General features: G+C 41.4%; 1 protein-coding gene across 1 annotated transcript in view; it reads right to left on the bottom strand.

Annotated features, from left to right (window-relative positions):
• Window positions 1–19,584, bottom strand: part of CLSTN2 (calsyntenin 2) — a 554,129-nt gene that overhangs the window by 335,218 nt on the left and 199,327 nt on the right. The window contains exon 2 of the mRNA XM_070433507.1: window positions 4,901–5,023. Coding sequence (XP_070289608.1) covers window positions 4,901–5,023 — 123 coding nt within the window. The remainder of the gene's footprint in view (window positions 1–4,900; window positions 5,024–19,584) is intronic.

Below are 19,584 nucleotides of genomic sequence, written 5' to 3'. Positions count from 1 at the left end.
GTGGGGCCCAAAGCACAAACAAGGGCCCTGGACAGGTCCCAAGAGAGGGGCAGACAAATGTGCAGAACAAGGACAGACGGAGTTAATCATGGAGCAAAGAGCACCTCCTGCTGCAACCAGCCAATCAAACCCGGCCAAACCATGTCCCAGGCAATTTCCTGGGCAGCCTTCGGGGAGGCACCCAGCCTGAGAAGCCAGCCAAGCATGTGGATCATTCTCTGAAGCCCTCTCCTTACAAAAGACAAGTCCAGACCGACCCAATGTGGACAAATGGATAGTTCTATTTTCTCTGAGCAGCAGTCTAATTTCCTTCCAATTTTAAAGTCTCCACAGTTTCCTAACAAGCCTCCGTGGGGCTCATGTAGAAATTAATAAGCTCAAAATGTACCAAATTTGCTTTCATTATCATTTTTTTTGCCATGCAGTGGATAGAATTTTCATTATTACTCAAGGATTTTTCTGTATCTGATTCGTTTAGAAGGTCATGTCCACTGGGCTCAGATACTGGGTTGAGAATTAAATCAGGTCTAATGGACTTAACTGAGGTCCGAGGGAAGTCTCTCGGACTAAGAGTTGGTGCCTCTACTAATCAGGTGGGGCAGGTACAAAAGGTAATATAATAGGAAGAGGGACTCAGAGCAGATGGAGAGGCGCAGCCCCATAGCTAGCCTGCTCTGGGATACTGAGCAAGTGGCGGGGTCTCTCTGTGAGTTAGATGTCTTATCTATGAGGCAGGCAGAGAGAAGGATCTGGAAAAGAAAACTAAACTTTATCAAACTTCTACATCTTGAATCACTACAACATGCATCAAAGACGGTCTTTAAATTTAATCAAAACAGCAACCCTGGAAAGCTTATATTATTTTACCGATGAAGACAGTGAGGCTCCTGTAATTGGTGATTCCATTATATTGTCACTAAATCACTTGCTGTGTACCATTAATGGGAATGTAAGCTGTACAGCCACTAAAGAAAATAGTATGGAGGTTCCTAAAAAAATTAAAGATAGAACTACCATAGGATCCAGAAATCCCACTTCTGGGTATATAAAATCAGGATAGCAAACAGATATCAATGCTCCCATGTTCACTGCAGCATTATTCCCGATAGCCAAGATATGAAAACAGCCTAAGTGCCTGCCAATAGATGAAAGGATAACAGCATCTATGTGAATGCAATGGAATTCTATTCAGGCACGAGAAAGAAGAAAATCCTCTCATTTGCTACAATACAGATGGACCACATTGAGGATATTATGCTCAGTGAAATAAGCCACAGAGAAAGACAAATATGCATGGGACACTTATATGTAGGTTCTTTCATATGGCATCACTTATATGTGTTATCACTACTATGTGGAATCATTTATATCACATACATGTTGTCACGTATACGTACATTCACTTATAAGTGGAATCAGCTTTGAAAAGCCAAACTCACAGACACAAAGAGAAAAATAGTGGTGACCAGGAGGGGAGGGGACATAGGGAGATGTTGATCAAAGGGGAAAAACTTTCAGTTATAAGATGACTAAGTTTGGGGAATCTAATGCATAGCATGATTACTATAGTTAACAACACTGAGTTTGATACTTGAAAATTGTTAAGAGAGAAGATCTTAAATGTTCTCAACACACAAACACATACACATAGTGGTAATTATGTGAGGTGCTGGACGCGTTAGGTAAGGCTATGGTTTATTCATTTTACAATACCTATACTTATCAAATCAATACATTGTATACTTTAAACTTACACCATGTTATATGTTGATTCAATAAAGTTGGATAAAAGAATAATAAACTATAGAATATTAATTGAATAGGGAAGCATTTATCCACTTAATCAGATGCATAACAGTATTTAATAAAATGGTGTATTTTCGTGTGCTTTTTTAGTGGGAAAAATAAGTTTTAATATTGACTATAAGATAGAAAACAAAGTAGAAAAATCAGTGGAAGGGAATACACTAAACTGTTAGCAGAGGCTCTGGGGATAAGAAAACATTTTTCATACTTTTCTTGGTGCTTTGCTATATTTTTCACATTTCCTACAATAAACACTTATTATTGTCAAAATCAGGAGCTATACAAGAAAAATTATTTTAAAGCCCTGCATTTATATGGAAAACGGAATCATGCTTTTTATTTAAGCAAATGACACTTTACATAGAAAATTTTCTTTAAAATTTTTTTAAAGCAGAAGTGGAAATCACAAGAAAAACAAACAAACAAAAATAATACAAATGGAACCATCGCCCCCAAAGCTTCTAGCTTACCTCGCAGGCTAAATTGGAAATCCAGACCAGTGGGAAAGGGGTGGAACGGGACAGAATACAAGAGCAGTTGATAAGGGGGGACTAGAGGCTGCAGTTGACTTCAAGGAGTGATGGAGCTGGCAGATATGAATTTTTCAATTTTATGAGAATGATAGGGATCTGAAATAAATCTGTATTTTCTTTTTAAGATAAATGTTTTAAAATAAACGCTTGCAGCATAGATGGATGGCTGGTGCCTGTGTTCTGCCTTAGAGCTAATCATAAATAACATGGAGAAAAATAGCTTTGACCATTTTAAAAAGCATCTTTCTTTTTTGCTCTTAAGAGCTTGGAAGATTATATTTTGATGCATTAAGCAAGAATTTCTTTAATACAGCAGCAAATATCAGGGGTAGTATAGAAATTGCCTTCAGATGAAAATAACGAGTCAGGGCTTGGTTTAGAAGTAAACCTTCATTTCAAGATGTGCCTGGAAACCCATGGGCACATACGATGGTTAGAATACAAATTCAAGTTTAATTGCATTTGGTAGGTTTATGATTTAAGGAAGTCCTTTGGTGACGCTTCAGGTAAAATTGATGATTGTCCCTGAGGCCTACCTCCAAAGAAGGTAAGTGATCTTTTGTAAATCTAAACTCTCAAGGATCAGATTTGCTTGAAATGGTCCTTTCACCCCCCCACCCCCCGACTCCCATTTTGGTCTGTACATTAGAAAGCTTATCATTGGACTGCAGAACAGTTTTTTAACCACTTTCATTTTCTAGGTCACTAAATGATGAAACAGGGCTATACCCTATACTGAGGGCAGACATAACAATCAGACACCTCCCTCATCCCTTAAAGAGCTAGCCTCACTACACTAACGTGGCTTAACAGCATCCATTTGCTCACCATTTCAAATGTCATTGGTTTTCTCTGCTATGTTTTAAACAGGGATCACACAATGGGACGGAAAGGTGACTGAGAGGGCCTGCTGGGTGGAAGGATCTCTGCACATGGGCTCTGGGGTAGCAGAGGCGGAGGGAAGCCAGGAGCACATGGCGTGTCTGGAGAGGGAAGTCGCAACTGGGCTCTGCATTCTGACCTGATTCATCAACATAAACTAGAATCCTCCTTTTTTTATGCTCAATCTCCCAATCGCTAAAGGTTATGTCTGATTACAAAGCACACAGTGTAACCAACCCCAACATGTTCATAACCCAAACGTTTTTGCTAGTGTTTGTTTTAAAATCTCATTTCCGGAGATTGTTAAGAATTGCTGATTAACCCCAATACCGTTTAGTTATGTCCAAGAAAGAGATGAGTTGGAATATTCCCAGGCCGGCAAAGGGGTGGGGGAGACGCCTCATCATTTGTGGAAAAGACAGCGTGGGATTTATACTTCCCAGTGGTATCTGCTTGAGCTGAGACTCTGAGGACGGCGGGAGGATGTATGGGAATGTCCCAACTCAACTCACCATGGAAGTCACAGTCAGGTGGCCGCAGTGGTTATCATTCAACATAAAATCAAGATTAAAGCCTCTTCCGAGAGCCCAGAGCATCTCCCCACGCTCTGCAAGAATGCCTATGGGTTTATCTTCACATCAGGCTGAATTTGCCCCATTTAACCCACCCCCTCGTTCCTCACTTTATAATATTCTGTAATGGAAAAAAGGCCCTTCACAAAGCTTATCTCTTCAAAGTGCAAAAGAACCAATTTTTTTTTTCTGCCCAAGGAGCTCATAATGTAGCAGACAAACTGTCAGAAAAAATAGACTTCATCATGGTGAAAACCTCAGCCCGGCACCCATCTATCATAAAGCAATCTTCTAGAAATCTTGAAAACCTTCATTAAATTTCCTGTCTGTCTCCTGACAGTTATAAAATGTTAACAATATTACTCATGATGCAGGCATCTTCAGGAAGTCTTTGTTCGGTCTCTCCACCCCCTGCCATCACCCATCCCCTTCTCTTTGCCAAAAATCCATGGAAACATGAGACACAGCCGTCCACTTCACACACCCCACCTGGGACCCGGACTTTGCAGGTTAGAGAGGAAGTAGCCGTAGCCTTGAAAACAACGAGAAGGCTCTCTGTCCACAAGCTGCACACCGCCAAATGGCACTGCCTTTGGGTTCCTCCTCCACACGCAACACCCACTTTGAAGCTCAAGGGCTCGGCTCTGTCCTGCCTTGAGCAAGTATTTCCTGGCCTTTTTTCTTTCCCTTTCCTCTTACCAATCTACCAAGCTACAAGTTTTCACCTGTCCAGGATATGTGGGTAGTGGGGACAGTGGTCACACACTTTCTTGTGTCTGTAGGTCATCTTTCTAGAGACAACTCCCCTACGGAACGTACTAGTCCAACTTTTCCAACGTCCATGGGCCACTTCAGCAATATACCACCTCTCAGAAGCAGAAGCAATAAGCATCTTGCGTGGGGAGTGACACCAAGGACAAAAACCGTACGGAGATACAGAATCCGCACCAGAAATCAGAAGAGGCAGGCAGCTTCGGAATCGCAGGCTGACCGGTAAGACGCACAGCGTAGTGACAACAGTTACAACGCTGGAGCCCGGGCCTTGTGAGGTTCCCCAGCTCGTCTCCACAGCCAGCCAAGCCCAGCCAGGCTAAGCCATTACCTTACCTGCGAAAGGAACTGGGGCGTCTTTGTCCAGGGCTACCAGCGGTGGGTCCAAAATGACTGTATCATTGTTCTCAGTAATGACTCCATGATACGATGTCTCGATCCATGGCTTGTGCTTGTTGACTATGGGGGGGAAAAAAAAGATTGACATTTAAGATCATCATTTGAATAACAAATCCATAATAATAATATTAATATTGTATATTTATCCAATCGTAGGCTCTCATTTAACCACCATAGAGCATGTGAAGTCTCATTTTATAGCCAAGGAGGCTCCAGAGAATTAAAGAGAGAGGGGCGACAGCTCACTCCAGGCATACAGATAGTAAGGCCAGCACCGAGATGGAAACACGGGTGTGGCTGTAAAAGGTCATGGACCATTTACCTTACCACAAGCCCATTATTTCTATTTCTGGATGCCCCGTATAGATATTGTCAAAAATGGATTAAAAGCTTTCATTCTCAAAAACTGCCATCTATTAATAGATGTTTCAGAGTTTAAGTCCATGATCAATCAACAGACTAACAGATTATGGCTGTGTGCTAGGATTTCTAACCTTATTTCTGACTTAAGCCTAATGTGATCCACAATTAGAAACTGGTACTGCATCCCATATACATACATGTACGTGTAAGTACCAACATATCTGTAAAGATATAACAAACATTTGAATATTTCCTGATCACTGACTGGTTGAATTGTGTCCCCCAAAACATAGGTTGGGGTCCTAACCTCCAATACCTTGAAATAGGACTTATTTGGAAATAGGGTCTTTATGGAGGTAATCAAGTTACAATGAGGCCATTAGGGCAAGACCTAATCTAAAATGACTGGTGTCCTTATAAAAAGGGAAAATTTCAACACAGGGACAAGACATGAGCATAAGGAGAACGCCACGGGAAGACTGGAGTTGTGCTGTCACAAGCCAAGAAACCACCAGCAGCCAGGAGAGAGCATTCTAAGCAAGTATGGCCCTGCTGACAACCTGATTTCAGACTTCTGGCCTCTAGAACTGTGAGGCAATACATTTCCGGTTTTCTCAGCCACCTCGTCTGTGGTACTTTGTTAAGGCAGCCCTAGAAAATGAATACAAGATACTTATAGTCAACAGTGGCTAATAAAGGGTCCAGAATTACAGTGGGAAGTGTCCTTATTGGTGTACTATTCCTGTGTGAGAATCTTAACTGATGAATATTCCATTTCTGCCAATTCCATCGCCTTCATTTGGTGCTGGCCCCACTGTCTCCTATCCAGATAGCAGCCATGACTGGTCTTCCAGTAAGAAGTCTTGCCCCTCCCCACTCGCGCCCTAATTCACCCTCCACACTGGGATGCTGAGTGAACTTTCTAAAATATTCATCGGTTTACTCAGCTGTGAGTGCCTCGGTTTGACCTTTTGTTCCCCACGTAACCTCAGGTGCAGGGACCTATGCCTTGCTATTCTTAGGTGCTTTGGAAACAAAATGACAGGTTAGAGGGAGCTCTAGAATAATCAAAGGATAGGATCCTGATGCCAAGCCTCACCCCCTGCTTCACAGTTTAAAAGTGTCATCACACACATAATGCTCCACACGACAACCCGAGAGGTAGATGTGATTATTATAAAGCAGTGAAGACACTACTTCCACAGGTGTGACTTTCCAAGATGACCACAGCATTAATAACTAATAGTTGAGAAAATCAAAAACTCTTCCATTCTTCATATCCAAAAAGCACCCACGCACACACACACACACACACACTCATATTATATGTTATACACATTCTAATATATAATACCCATTATAATATATATACATGTTTTATTACATATTTTTTTCAATAAACATGGCTAAGCAAGAGCTTCTAGATTTGAGAACAGCCTCACTGCAATGGCTCCTGTGCCCTTAACCCGAGCCACCTTTTTGCTTCTTCCCACCGATTACACAGCAATTATGAACTAACCCAGAGGTAGTTTAGTGGGGCAGGGACCTATGCCTGGCTATTCTCATGTCTTGTCCCCTGATGTCCATTTCTGCTGATTGAATCATCCCCAGGGCAAACAGCAGCTCTGTCTACGGCAGGTCTGAAAGGGGCCGCATACTCATCCATGCTCACTTGTTGGTATTTAATCCAGTGCTTCATTATGGACCCAAAATAATGACAGCCACCTGGGCTGTCCCCATACTCCTCTGCTCTTTTATTAGCCATCACCACAAATGCAATGTAAATAATTTGCAGCTGTTGAAGGAAATAAGCTTTTTCCCCTTTCATTAAAGCTATGGGCCTATTCATTAGAAATGTGGCCAGAGGATGTGCCAGGAGCTCACCCAGCGTTTCAGATTCATTGCGCCACTTGGCTCAGTGGCAGACCACAGAATCCAGTCACAGTTGCTGGGTTTCAGCCATGGCTTAGCCACTTCAGGGCTGGTCCTTTGCAAACCAGTTGGCCACAAAGACTTTTTACTCCCTCACCTGCACAATGGGGAATATAACACCACTCACAGGGTTGTCATGTCATTCAGATGGGCTGGGCACACACTCTAATGTCCACCAACCTGCTCTCTGGGCGGTGACAGTGTCTGCAGGGGAGGTGATTACAGACCTTAAAGTTGAGGTTCTGTTCCCTCTTAGTGGGAACGGGCTTCTTTCCTTCTATCTACAGGCCTGTCTCTCTTTGCTCCTATCACTACTACAGCTATTTGAATACCTATCATATATTAGGCATTTTACAAACATTCATTAATCCTCACAACAACTTTATTAGTATCTCATTTTGCAGATAGGAACTGAGGCTCAGAAGGGTTTAAATGTTCCCATTTTGGAAAATATGAATGTTAACATCCCTAAAATGTTCTCATTTCTTTCCCACTTTATTTATATATATTTTTAAATCCTCACATAAGGACATACATGTTTTTTATCTTCACCGAGGATATGTTCTTATTGATTAAAGAGAGAGGAAGGGAGAGGTGGGGAGAGAGAAACATCAATTGGCTACCTCCTGTACATGCCCTGACCTGGGATGGAACCTATAAATCCAATCCTCAGGATTGCAAAACCAATAGCTTAAATTTACATTATTTTGACTATGAAGATATCATAGATGGCTGAGCCAATTATTTTGCAAGCATTACTTTTACTTCTTACTGCTCCAAGGACAACATTCCTTGTAACCAGACCAACTGGATTCTTGATTCTTTCACTCCATCAAATGAACAAATCACACTCCACTTGCATTATATAGGAAACCAGCCTCTTTTGCATATTATTTTGTTTTCTGAACCTCATGATGTCTCTTTATTGCTACTGAGTTATGAAACACAGAATTTCTTCCCCACATCCCAACCATATAGCTTTCTAATCATTCCAGCTATTACTCATTCCTCATTTTAAAAATGGAGATAATTACTTCATAGGAATGTTATAAAAATTACATATAATCATTTACGCAAATCTAGTACCCCCAGACCAACAGGCATTCAAATTCTCTCATGCCCCCTAGCTCATCTCATGCTTCTGAGTAGCTCAAGTGTGGCCTTGCACTCTCAGAGGTATTTAGCCCAGTTTCATTCATTCAACAAGTATTTATGGAGGTGCCTCAAATATGCAAAGACAGTTTAAATTTTGGGAGTAACATGGGGGAAAGTCCCTGAAAAAACATGTGATAAAATTTAATATCCATTCATAATTAAAACTTGCTGAAACCGGTTTGGCTCAGTGGATAGAGTGTCGGCCTGCGGACTGAAAGGTCCCAGGTTCGATTCCAGTCAAGGGCATGTACCTGGGTTGCGGGCACATACCCAGTGGGAGATGTGCAGGAGGCGGCTGATCGATGTTTCTCTCTCATCGATGTTTCTAACTCTCTATCTCTCTCCCTTCCTCTCTGTAAAAAATCAATAAAATATATTTTTAAAAAAAAGAAAAAAAAACTATTGGCAAATAAGGAATAGAAGGGAACTTCCTCAATCGGATAAAGAACGTTTATAAAAATCTGTAGCAAACATCATGCTTAATGGTTAAAGAGTGAATGCTTTCTTCCCAGAAGCAAGAAGAATACAAGCATGCCCACTCTTATCTTGTGCTATACTACTCACATTGGTCTAAAAGTTCTAACTCGTGCAATAAGGTAAGAAAAATCAGGCTGGGAATTAAAATTGTTTTTAGTTGCAGAGAACATGATCATCAATGAAGCAAATTCTATGGAATCTCCTAAATGCTACTAGAACTAGAGAGTAAGTTTAAGAAGATCACAGTATAAAAAGTTAATCAGTTGTTTTTCAATTCACTAGCAGCGAACAATTGAAAATTTACATTAATACTAATGTGATAGCATAAAAAAACATGAAATACTTCAGAATAACTTTCACAAAATACATACAAGATCTGTACAATGAAAACTCTAAGACATTGCAGAGAGAATTTAAAGACGATCTGGAACAGTCTTAATGAAGTGTTCATGATTTGGAAGATTCAAATAGGTAAGATGTAAATGTTCCCATAATTGAGCTATAGCAGGGGCCCTCAAACTACGGCCCACGGGCCACATGTGGCCCATCGAAAACATTTATCCGGCCTGCCGGGTGTTTTTGCCGCCGCTGTGTGCATAGGAATTTGTTCATAGGTTTTTTTTAAACTATAGTCCGGCCCTCCAACGGTCTGAGGGACAGTGAACTGGCCCCCTGTTTAAAAAGTTTGAGGACCCCGAGCTATAGGGTCAATGCAAATCAAAATAAAAGTAGAATTTTGTTAATGAATAAACTAATTTTATTTTTAATGAAAATTAAAAAGACTTGCTCTCCCCAAAACAATTTTTAAAATAAAGAGCAAAGTTGGAGGTCTTACACTATCTGATTTTAAGAGTTATTATAATGCTACCCTAATGAAGAGTTTGCTATTGACATGAAGATGGACATATAATAAAAAGAAGGAATACAGAGTGAAGAAAGAGACACACATACATAATGGCCAATTGATTTCTGACAAAGTTTCCAAGATAATTCAATGGAGGAAAAGGATGGCCTTGCCATTAAATGCTGCTGGAAAAATGAGACTGATATCCAAAATTACTTTTTTTTCAATCCTACTGCACAATCATATACAGAAATCAGCTCTACATGGATTTTGGTCCTAAACACAGGAGTTAAAATGATAAAAGAAAGCATAGGAAAAAAATCTTAATACCTTGGGTTAGGCAAAGATTTGAAGGGGCAAAATAAGCATGAACAATAAAAGACAAAATTGATACCTAAAAATTATAAATATCTAATTTTTGAAAAACACACTTAGAAAATATTGTTAAAACCACAGACTGGAAGAAAATATTTGCAAAACATAACTCATAAAGGATTTTTACCCGTACATATAAAGAACTCTTGCAGCTCAATAATAAGACAAATAATCTGTTAAAAATGGCAAAAAAATGAGCAGACCTATCACCAAAGTAAATATATGAACAGCAAATAAGAACAAGAATAATGCTCAACATTAATCGTCTTCAAGGATATGCAAACCCACAAGGGATAACAGCACCCCTCCGCTGAATGGTTAAAATAAGACTGGCAACCCCAAGTTCTGATGACAATGTTAAGCAACTGGTCCGTTTGCTGGTAAGAATGTAAAAGAAGACATTTTGGAAAATGTTTGAGCACTTTGGAAAATAGTTCAGCAATTTCTTGTAAAATGACTCAGCAATTCCATTCCTAGAATCTATCCAAGAGAACTGAAAACATAAATTACACAACAAGACTTGTATGTAAATGTTTGTAGAATCTTTATTCAAAATAGTGCCAAGCTGGAAACTAAAATGGCCATCAACTAGTGAAAGGATAAACAAATGTCAATATGTTCCTATAATGGACACACATTCAGCAATCAAAATAAATCAACTATTGATTCATACAACAAAGAGGATGAATACCCAAAGCATTTTGCTGGCGAAATGAAGTGAAAGAAGTCAGATACAAAAGACTACATGCTGTTTGATGACATTCATATGACATTCTAAAAAATGCCAAAGGATAAGGACAGATAACGGATCAGTAGTTGCTAGGGTCTGAGGGTGGGGCATGCTTGTAAATGAGCACAAGGGAACTTTCTAAGATGCTGGAACTGTATCGCATATTTTTATTGTTGTTGTCCTGCCTCTGGATTGTGGTGATGGGTACACCTGTCTGCCTTTGTCAAACTTATCAATCTGACATTTCAAAATTTTATTATGTGTGAATTAAACCTCAATTAATATGGGGCAAGAATAAAGTCCTCATTCTCAAGAGACTCTCAGACTAGAGAGGGATCCATGATAAGGAAATCATATAATGAAAACCTATGCATGGTATGAGGTCAGTAAGAAGAGGAAAAGCACCAACCCAGATGGTTATCCAGAATTACTTCCTGGAAAAAGTAGATTCTAAGTCATGAGCAATAGGAATTAACCCAGGATAAAGGATGTGGAGGATCCCAGACAGAGGAACATGCATAGGCACAGGCCCAATAGTAAAAGCACCTGGTTCACCATGGGGGGAAATGCGAACAGATCCATGTGGCTGGAGAACAAAGTTTGAAGGGCAAAGCCAGCCAAGAGGCTGGACTGATAGGTAGCATCTGCATCACCCAGGGTTCACTGGCATGCACAGGATCATCCAGCGACACTTCCAAACCCTGGCTTCACGGAACACTCAAGAACTATCTCCTTTCCAGAGAGAAGCAATAGGTGTTGACCCTGTGGCTTAGCTGTTATTTCTTATTTAATCAGTTCCCTTGCCTGACAAATGTTTTCCCTTTTTGTTCCAAGAGATGGAAGCCAATCAGTTCATGCTTTGCTCCATTTAGATATAACTTCAGAACTGACTTCTTCAATTCTTCACAAGATAATATCCCTCTTTGCTACAACTCTTCTTGAGCCTGCTCTCTGTCATATCATGCCCCCTGAACACTGCTTTTTGACTCTGTCTTGTCTTTTTCTCTGTGATGCGTCAGTATCTAGAAAATGCCTGTGCTCACACAGAAGAAACACAATGTGATATTTCTGCTCCACTTATGGAGAAATTAGATCTCCCACCCAACGTGCCTTTAACTAAAGCACAGACTCATTCCTGGGAGCACACCTTGGCTCTCTTCTTTGGCTCCCACCTCTGAAAAAGCACATTAATACTCAATGCAAGCATCAAGGCCAAGTGGCTGATGGTTTACCCTTTGAATCTTTCTACTTTCATCCTGGAGTTGACCCTCTGGCCATTGTTAGCTCCTTGATCCTCAGAACTTCAATATTTCTCCCTGGGTAAAGTAAACTGTGAGTAAAAAACATGCCGTACTGACTGCAAAATGCTCTAGTGAGGTTAACTACACCCTAGTAAAGAGGTCATTCTAGACATTAGGCTGGTCCTTACCCTGTCATGCCCAACTCCCCCATCTAACCCGATCCCCTGGTAGAGCTGTGTAGACCAGTGTGACATCTAACTCATGAAGAAAATGATGCGTAGAGTAGGCTAGGCCAGCTGCTTAGAGATTTAAATTTTCATGTAAGAGACCCAGAAATTATAATTTGCTTGGTGACGGGCACGTGAGAAAAAAAGTTCAGAAGGAGTTGTGACTGGCATTCGTGCAATTATCAGTGAAGGTTTAGGGGAAGCTGAGAAGCCATGAAAATCAGAGGAAGCTAAACTACCAGGAGACAGAGAAGCTGAGAGCCAGCACGCAGAGAGAAGAGAAGCACCTGAGCAGCTGCAGCAGTGCTGGAGGCTCCCACTCCTGCTTTCCAACTAGGCCCCGCTCACCCTTCATGGGCGTGTCAGCCTGCCATGGGTGTCGGCAGTTGCCAAGGGCAGCCTCTCACTAGTTCTCCTCACAACCACCGGTTACAAAAATGTGAACTAGTTTGAGTGGGTGTCTACGCTTGCTATAAGGTGAGTCCTAACTACAATAATTTTAATAGCACTTTTTAAAAGTCATTCTATTTCCTGCTTCAGAGTGAGTGTGGGAGTGGCCTGTATAGGTGAGTGGTAAGCCTGCTAAAAGCAAAGCTGATCCTACACTCCCCTGCCTGGGATCCAGCAGCAACTCCCTGCCCTCGACCACAAGATCAGGTGAAGCCACCAAAAGACTTCAACTCCCTCGATTTCCTGTGCCTTTGCCTTCATGGTGACATCTAATGCCTCTCCTCTAATTCCTTCCAGAGTCATCTCCAGCCCCACCTCCTCCACTTGTGCTCCTCTGCGCCCCAACGTCACCCTGTACTGCCTGCTCTCACTATTAGCTGTTTCCCTGTCCCTCTCTCCCACGGAACTGTGAGCCCTCTAGAGGGGAAGGCAGCATCCTAGGTGTGATGATGTCCACAGGTCCCAATACAGTGACCAGCACATTGATACATGAGCTGAGCACACCTTTGCCTTGCTGGCACCTGTAATGCCTGAAGCAATTAGCAGCACTCTGATTCCAAGGAGCAGGTATTCTTACATTACCCAAGTAGAAAAAGGGCACGCCTCCCAAATCATAGGGTGACATTTGCCATCACTTAATTAGAGGCAATGTATATCTCTTGCTAAAGGTACCAATTAGAGAGTTTTAAATACAAATTCCATGTGTGTGACTCACATATGCAAAGATTCACAAAAAATGAGGGTTACATTGTACTGTTTTAATTGGGTGGAAAAGCTCTTGAGGAAAAGATGACCGAGTCATTAATCCTCAACTGCTTGTTAGGTGCTTTCAGTGAGGATGGAACATTGCTTTCCTTCCCTTCCTCCCTCCTTTTCCTCTATCCATTTATCCATCAATCCTAATTTTTCTTTCTTTCCTCCTGTCCCTTTCTATTCATAAGCACTCACTTGTTGGAAGCCTAGGGATGAACCATGAGCCATTATCATTGGGTGCTGGCATTGGGGCCAGGAGGAGAGCCAGGAAGAATTGAGCACTGGGGGTTGTGCAATCTTACAAGAGTGAGATTTTCAGTTGTCTCTACTCAAGGGTAGATCTGGATAAAGCCAATCGCCCAAAGCTTGCTCTAAGACAGACCCTGAAGTTGGGTGTGGGGTATACTGTGCTCAATGTTATAGTGCTTGCCACTAGGTAAGCAATTGTGTAAACAGGGTGTCCTAGCTGAGTCTTTCAATTCTTCCTGGATCTCTGCTCTCTCTCCTCTATAAAATGGAGGTAAAACCATCCCCCAGGGTTGTTGGGGAGAAGACAAAATGAGACCCTGAGTCAGAGCTGACTCTGTGGGGACCAGCACCTCATATGTCCCCAGCAAAGGCATTTTGATTCTGAACCTCCACACTCACAGGTTGGGGTGAGAAGCCACATGGGACTCAGAGTGCCCCAGATAGGCAATGCCCAAGTCACCCAATACAGGTGTTGGTAGGCGAACGATCTAGGCTTCATATCCAGGGTCTGGGAAGATTATATTACATCTATGAAGGTTAGGAGCCATTCAGTAAAAGATCATTTAGAATATGAAAGGGGGAAGAGGGGACTGTGATGGTTTAATGTTCCCATTTAGTTGCAAGAACCAGCCCATTTTTCCACACAAAATGTCTTACCTATTGAACAACGTTATTGGAGTGAAGTGTGCACTAAATTGTTATATCTGTAATTCCTCAAGATTGTTATTACTTCAGTATCTCATACTTCACTGCATTTTAAACATCTTAACCCCTAAAACCAGCACTAACTTACTTTAGAATTTATGCTACTAAATGTAATTGCCTAAAACTCTTTCCGTAATTGCATTGTTCAACCACTACATAATGAATCAGGTACAGCCACTCCTGAGGGCCTACTCTGTGCCAGGCTTTAGAGTTGTGATTTCATTAAACCCTCACTACTACCCCTGTGAGAGGCAAGCATAGGCTCATTTTCATGGACAAGGTTATGGGGGCCCAGGGAACTTAAGGAAATCATAGAATGTCATGGTCCAAATGAAAAAACTGAGAACCCATCCCACTTGGTAATTTTTGCCCCGCAGCAGAGGTCAGTGCAACAGCACATACAGTGGGGCCTTGACTTACGAGTGTCCCGACTAACGAGTTTTTTGAGATACCAGCTGTCTCTCGGAGGATTTTTTGCATTGAGTTGATAGAGTAATTTGAGTTAACGAGCTCCTTAACGAGCTCGGTCTCCGAAGGAGTTTTTAAACTTGTAAGTCAAGGCCCCACTCTACTTGTTTCCATTTCCTATGGGTCAAGCCTTGGAGCAAGTGCTCTGAGGGGACACAAGGAGACAAAACAGCCATGACTAAGACCAACTGAAGAACAGGGTTTTTTTTCCAGAGAAACAGAATCAATAGGAGGTAGATAGAGATAGAGATGAGACGGACACGGAGACAGAGACAGAGAGAGACAGAGACAGATCAACATTCATTCCCGTATTCTATATAATAAAGATGTAATATGCAGCCCTAACAGGTTTGGCTCAGTGGATAGAGCATAGGCCTGTGGACTGAAGGGTCCCAGGTTCGATTCCGGTCAAGGGCATATACCTTGGTTGCAGGCACATCCCCAGTAGGAGGTGTGCAGGAGGCAGCTGATCAATATTTCTCTCTCATCGATGTTTCCAATTCTCTATCTCTCTCCCTTCCTCTCTGTAAAAATCAATAAAATATATTTTAAAAATTTTAAAAAAAGAAAAAAAAGATGTAATATGCAAATGGTCGTTACATAAGGACCAACCGTGTAATGACCAGATCAAGGATCAGCAGGAGGGTGGGGCAGCAAGCTACAAGCAGGCAGCCACAGCCCCAGAGAGCTACAGGAGGGGGCAGGGCAGCAAGCTATGAGGGGGATAGGGGGAACTATAGGAGGGCGGGGCAGCGGGCAGAGAGCTACTGGAGAGTGGCATCAAGCTACTGGCGCATGGATTCGTGTGCAGGGCTACTAGTATATATATATACACATATGTATATATGTGTGTGATATATATAAAGGAATTGGCTCACCCCTAGCAATGGGCAAGGAGACACCTGTTTGGTGATATTGCTCTGATATCAATCAGGGGCAAAGCAGATGTACAGTCCTTAGTTCACCCTAGTTTGAACTCTCTAGACTCATCCTCTCTGGGGTTTTCCAGGCACATAAAAAAATAAAGGAATTGGTTCACACAATCATGGGGGTGGGGGGGTGCTGGGAAATCTGAATCTGTGGGGCAGCCTGCAGATTGAAAATTCAGGCAGAAGTTGATGCTGCAGCTGAGGCAGAATTTCTTCTTTTCTAAGAAAACCCAGTTCTTGCTCTTAAAACCTTTCAATTGATTGGAGGAGGCCTACGCACCTTATTGAGGGTAATCTCTTTTATGTGAAATCAATTGAGTGTAGATGTTAACCACATCTCCAGAATACCTTCACGGCAACACCAGATTAGTGAGTAACTAGGTACTATAACCTAGCCAAATTGTCAAATAAAACTAACCATCACACCCATCCAGGAATCTTTTAAAATGCTGTATTCAAAATGGGTGAGAAGATTTGATGCGATGGTGTAAATTCCTTTTAACCTCAGACAGAAACACCATCTTTTTGTTTCTCTCCTGGTAAACTAATAAATAAAGCCTTTGTGGTATGTGCTATCAGCTTTGTTCTAGAGGGTAGCAAATGTGTGATACATTTTTATTGTAAATTCCATTTCATGCCTTAGATCCCAAGATGTTCAGAATGACGAATGGCAATTATCTGGTTTACAGTATATTCACTGCAAAATGTTCACCTGCTTCTCAATGCTTCAGGAAGAAAGCACTGGCAGGCCAATTTCACTTCTTATTTATGTGGACTGTTATCTGCATGTCTCCAGCCCTGGCTCCTTCCTGGGAAGTTGTGGAATATCAGAGGGAGAAGATGGGCAAAAAAAGCCTTCCCACCACCAAAAATTACACAATCATAATAAAGCTGCAAGCCATCCTCACAATCAGCCCTGAGCATCTGGCTAGCAGACAAGATGGTTCTATTTACATTCAATGTCTGCACCCCCACCTGCTCAGCTCAGCTCAGGCACCACTGACTTAGGGAAGCATTCTCTGAACCTCCGCCTCCTCTCTCCTTAAACGCTTACCCCAGACTGAATCAGGTCTCTCTTCTTATCCTCCCATAGCCCCCCTGACTATCCTTAGCACAGTAAGGTCTACACTGGGCTGGAAATACACTTCTGTGTCTTTCCTCTATGTTTTTCGTGCCTGTACCTCTAACCCTTGTACAACAGTTCTCAAAGTAAACCCAGGGATTCTTGGGGATCCCTGAGACTTAGTAGTTTTATTTTCATAAAAGTACTAAGATACTACTTGCTTTCTTTGTTCTCATTCTCTTTGGGGTTTTCCAGAGGCTATAGAACATGATATCACAACAGATTGAATGCAGAAGCAGATACGAGAATGCCACTGTCTTATACTAAGGCAGACATTTGCAGAAGATGTAAAAACAATGGTACTCTCCTCACTATTTTTTAATTTCTATAATGTAGCTATTTTAAACAAAAGTCTGTTATTCTTGTCGATATGCAATGGATTCATTACAATTTTAACCAGATTAATATATATTTAAAATATTTTATTAGCTTTAATTAATGCAACATAGCAATAGGTATAATCCACATCCACACACACACACACAAACAAAAAAAAAACAACAACAACAACACTCTTTGGTGTTGTTAATGATGTCTAAGGGCCTTAAGGGGTTCTGAGACAAAAAAAAAAGTTTGCTATATGACCTAGCAAAGGACTTACAACATAGTACATACTACTAATGCAGGAAGAAAGAGAAAGGGTGTGCATGGAGAGAACAAAGAGACAGAGGGGAGGGAGGGATACCTAAAGCTATCAAGGCTAAACTCACAGTCACTTCTTAGATTCAACTCAGTTGGGGGAAAGTCAATCGATGTGGTGGCAATATCAGTCCTTTCTCTGGTTCTGGTTGTGAAAGTAAAGCAATAGGTTGACTGAACGGCTTGCACACCGATGGTTGAGATATCATGTAGGTAAAAGAGCCTCTGATTCTTTTGTAGAAAGAAAGAGGATCATCTTCTCTTGCTGTGTGAACTTGAGCGCATGCTATCAAGAGAATAATTGTCTGAAATCACAGTCCTTATATCTCTTGCAACCTGGTTGGAGAAACCGCCATAAAAAGAAATAAACTTCATAAATCATTCCTGCAAAAGGCACCAAAGGTTAAAAGCATCATGATGAATTTCTGAAATAAATCTGTGCTCTGAATTTTCAGAGTGTTTGGGAGGCAACCAGGGTGTCTCAAAAGAGAAATCATGATCTTAGAGATTTTAAAGGGTAACACCATTGTTTAAGGTGTCAATTTCTGCTAGAGGTAAACAGACTAGGGATTTGACAGCTGGAAGATTCTCTCCGTGCTTATGGCTTCCTTCCCAAAAGAGATGCATGAGATCGGATCTCTGATCTCACCAGTTCTAGGTGTGGGGCCTGGCACATGATAGGTGCTCAGCAAATGTGTGTTAAATGAATGAATGTGCTCTTACTTCGTGTGCCAATTATCTGTGCAAAGACCCGTGTACACCGATTCTTCCCCAAATATAAATTCTCTTCACTTTGATTTCTGGTTTTAACATATTTACTTCTGATGGACATTTTACTTTCGATTAATCAAGAGAATTTTGTTTTCAATGTAAACCAATACTATTTCTAGAAATAACTGAACGAGGAACAAGCAGGGAAAACAAAGAGGATGGATGGACAGAGTCCATGAAGGAAACGGGCCCAAGCTAAGCACTGGCCTGGAACAGTGTAGCATGTAACGGAAGAATTCCACGAAATTGAAAAGGTCCCAGGAGGAAAAGTAACTCCTGACTCATGAAATCAGATTGTCACAGGGCATTTGGATGGGAAACAAGACATGCTTATTATCAGCAGCAAAGCACACAAATATATTAGCAGTTAGCTGATTTAGGGTTGGGAGAGTCTAAAAGATTCTTATGAATACAGAATGATATATGAAGTTAATTATGCAGAGCTCATTATATTGGATTTAAGATGAGTATCATATCAGTGATAGTGTATTATTTAGTGCGCCATATATTAGTGAAAATTTGATATTTACAAAAATGTTTATAAGTTAATTCTCAACATCATTTTCTCCTTTTTTTAAAAACTAGGATTGAATTTCTCTAGTGATGCCTCCTCCCATTGGACATTTTCCCAGGAACTCATTCTATTTCCCAAAGAGCATGGGTAAGGCTTTTGGAGGGGAGGGAGAGGGAGAGGAAGGGAAAGGAGAGAAGAGGAGAAAAGGGAAAGGGAAGGGAGGGGAAAGAAGGGGAGAGCAGGAGAGAGAAAGCATGGATAAGGACATAATATTTCTTACTGTTATATCTTGGGCCTAAAAAGCTTGGAAATGGTTTTTGAGACAGATTGTAATCATAATGCAGCAAACCTTCATGACTTCATCCTGGAATTCTGGAATCCTTTGACTTACTAGGTTATTCCATGACTGTGGGGATGAGTGATGGTGGGCATTCATCAAGTGTGTAATGAACTTGATTGACAGTGTATTTGCATGGTGGTCATTTCACTTCCATCCTCTAGGATTTCCCAGTGCACCAGGCAAACAGAATTCTTGGGCACACTCAAGTTGCCCTAGATGCAGCCCCTGGCTTTGTGAGAAAGGCAGGGCAGGAATGTTCAGCTTTTGAATACAAGTGAGTTACCTGCTCTTTTCTTAAAGATGAGTCCCCTCAGGTACAATTTATCATTCCCATTC

The sequence above is a fragment of the Myotis yumanensis genome, unplaced genomic scaffold (assembly GCF_028538775.1).
Source record: "Myotis yumanensis isolate MYYU_CA2020_CCGP unplaced genomic scaffold, mMyoYum1.0.hap1 SCAF_14, whole genome shotgun sequence".
Lineage (NCBI taxonomy): Eukaryota > Metazoa > Chordata > Mammalia > Chiroptera > Vespertilionidae > Myotis > Myotis yumanensis.
This window is presented reverse-complemented; position numbering and strand designations above follow the sequence as displayed.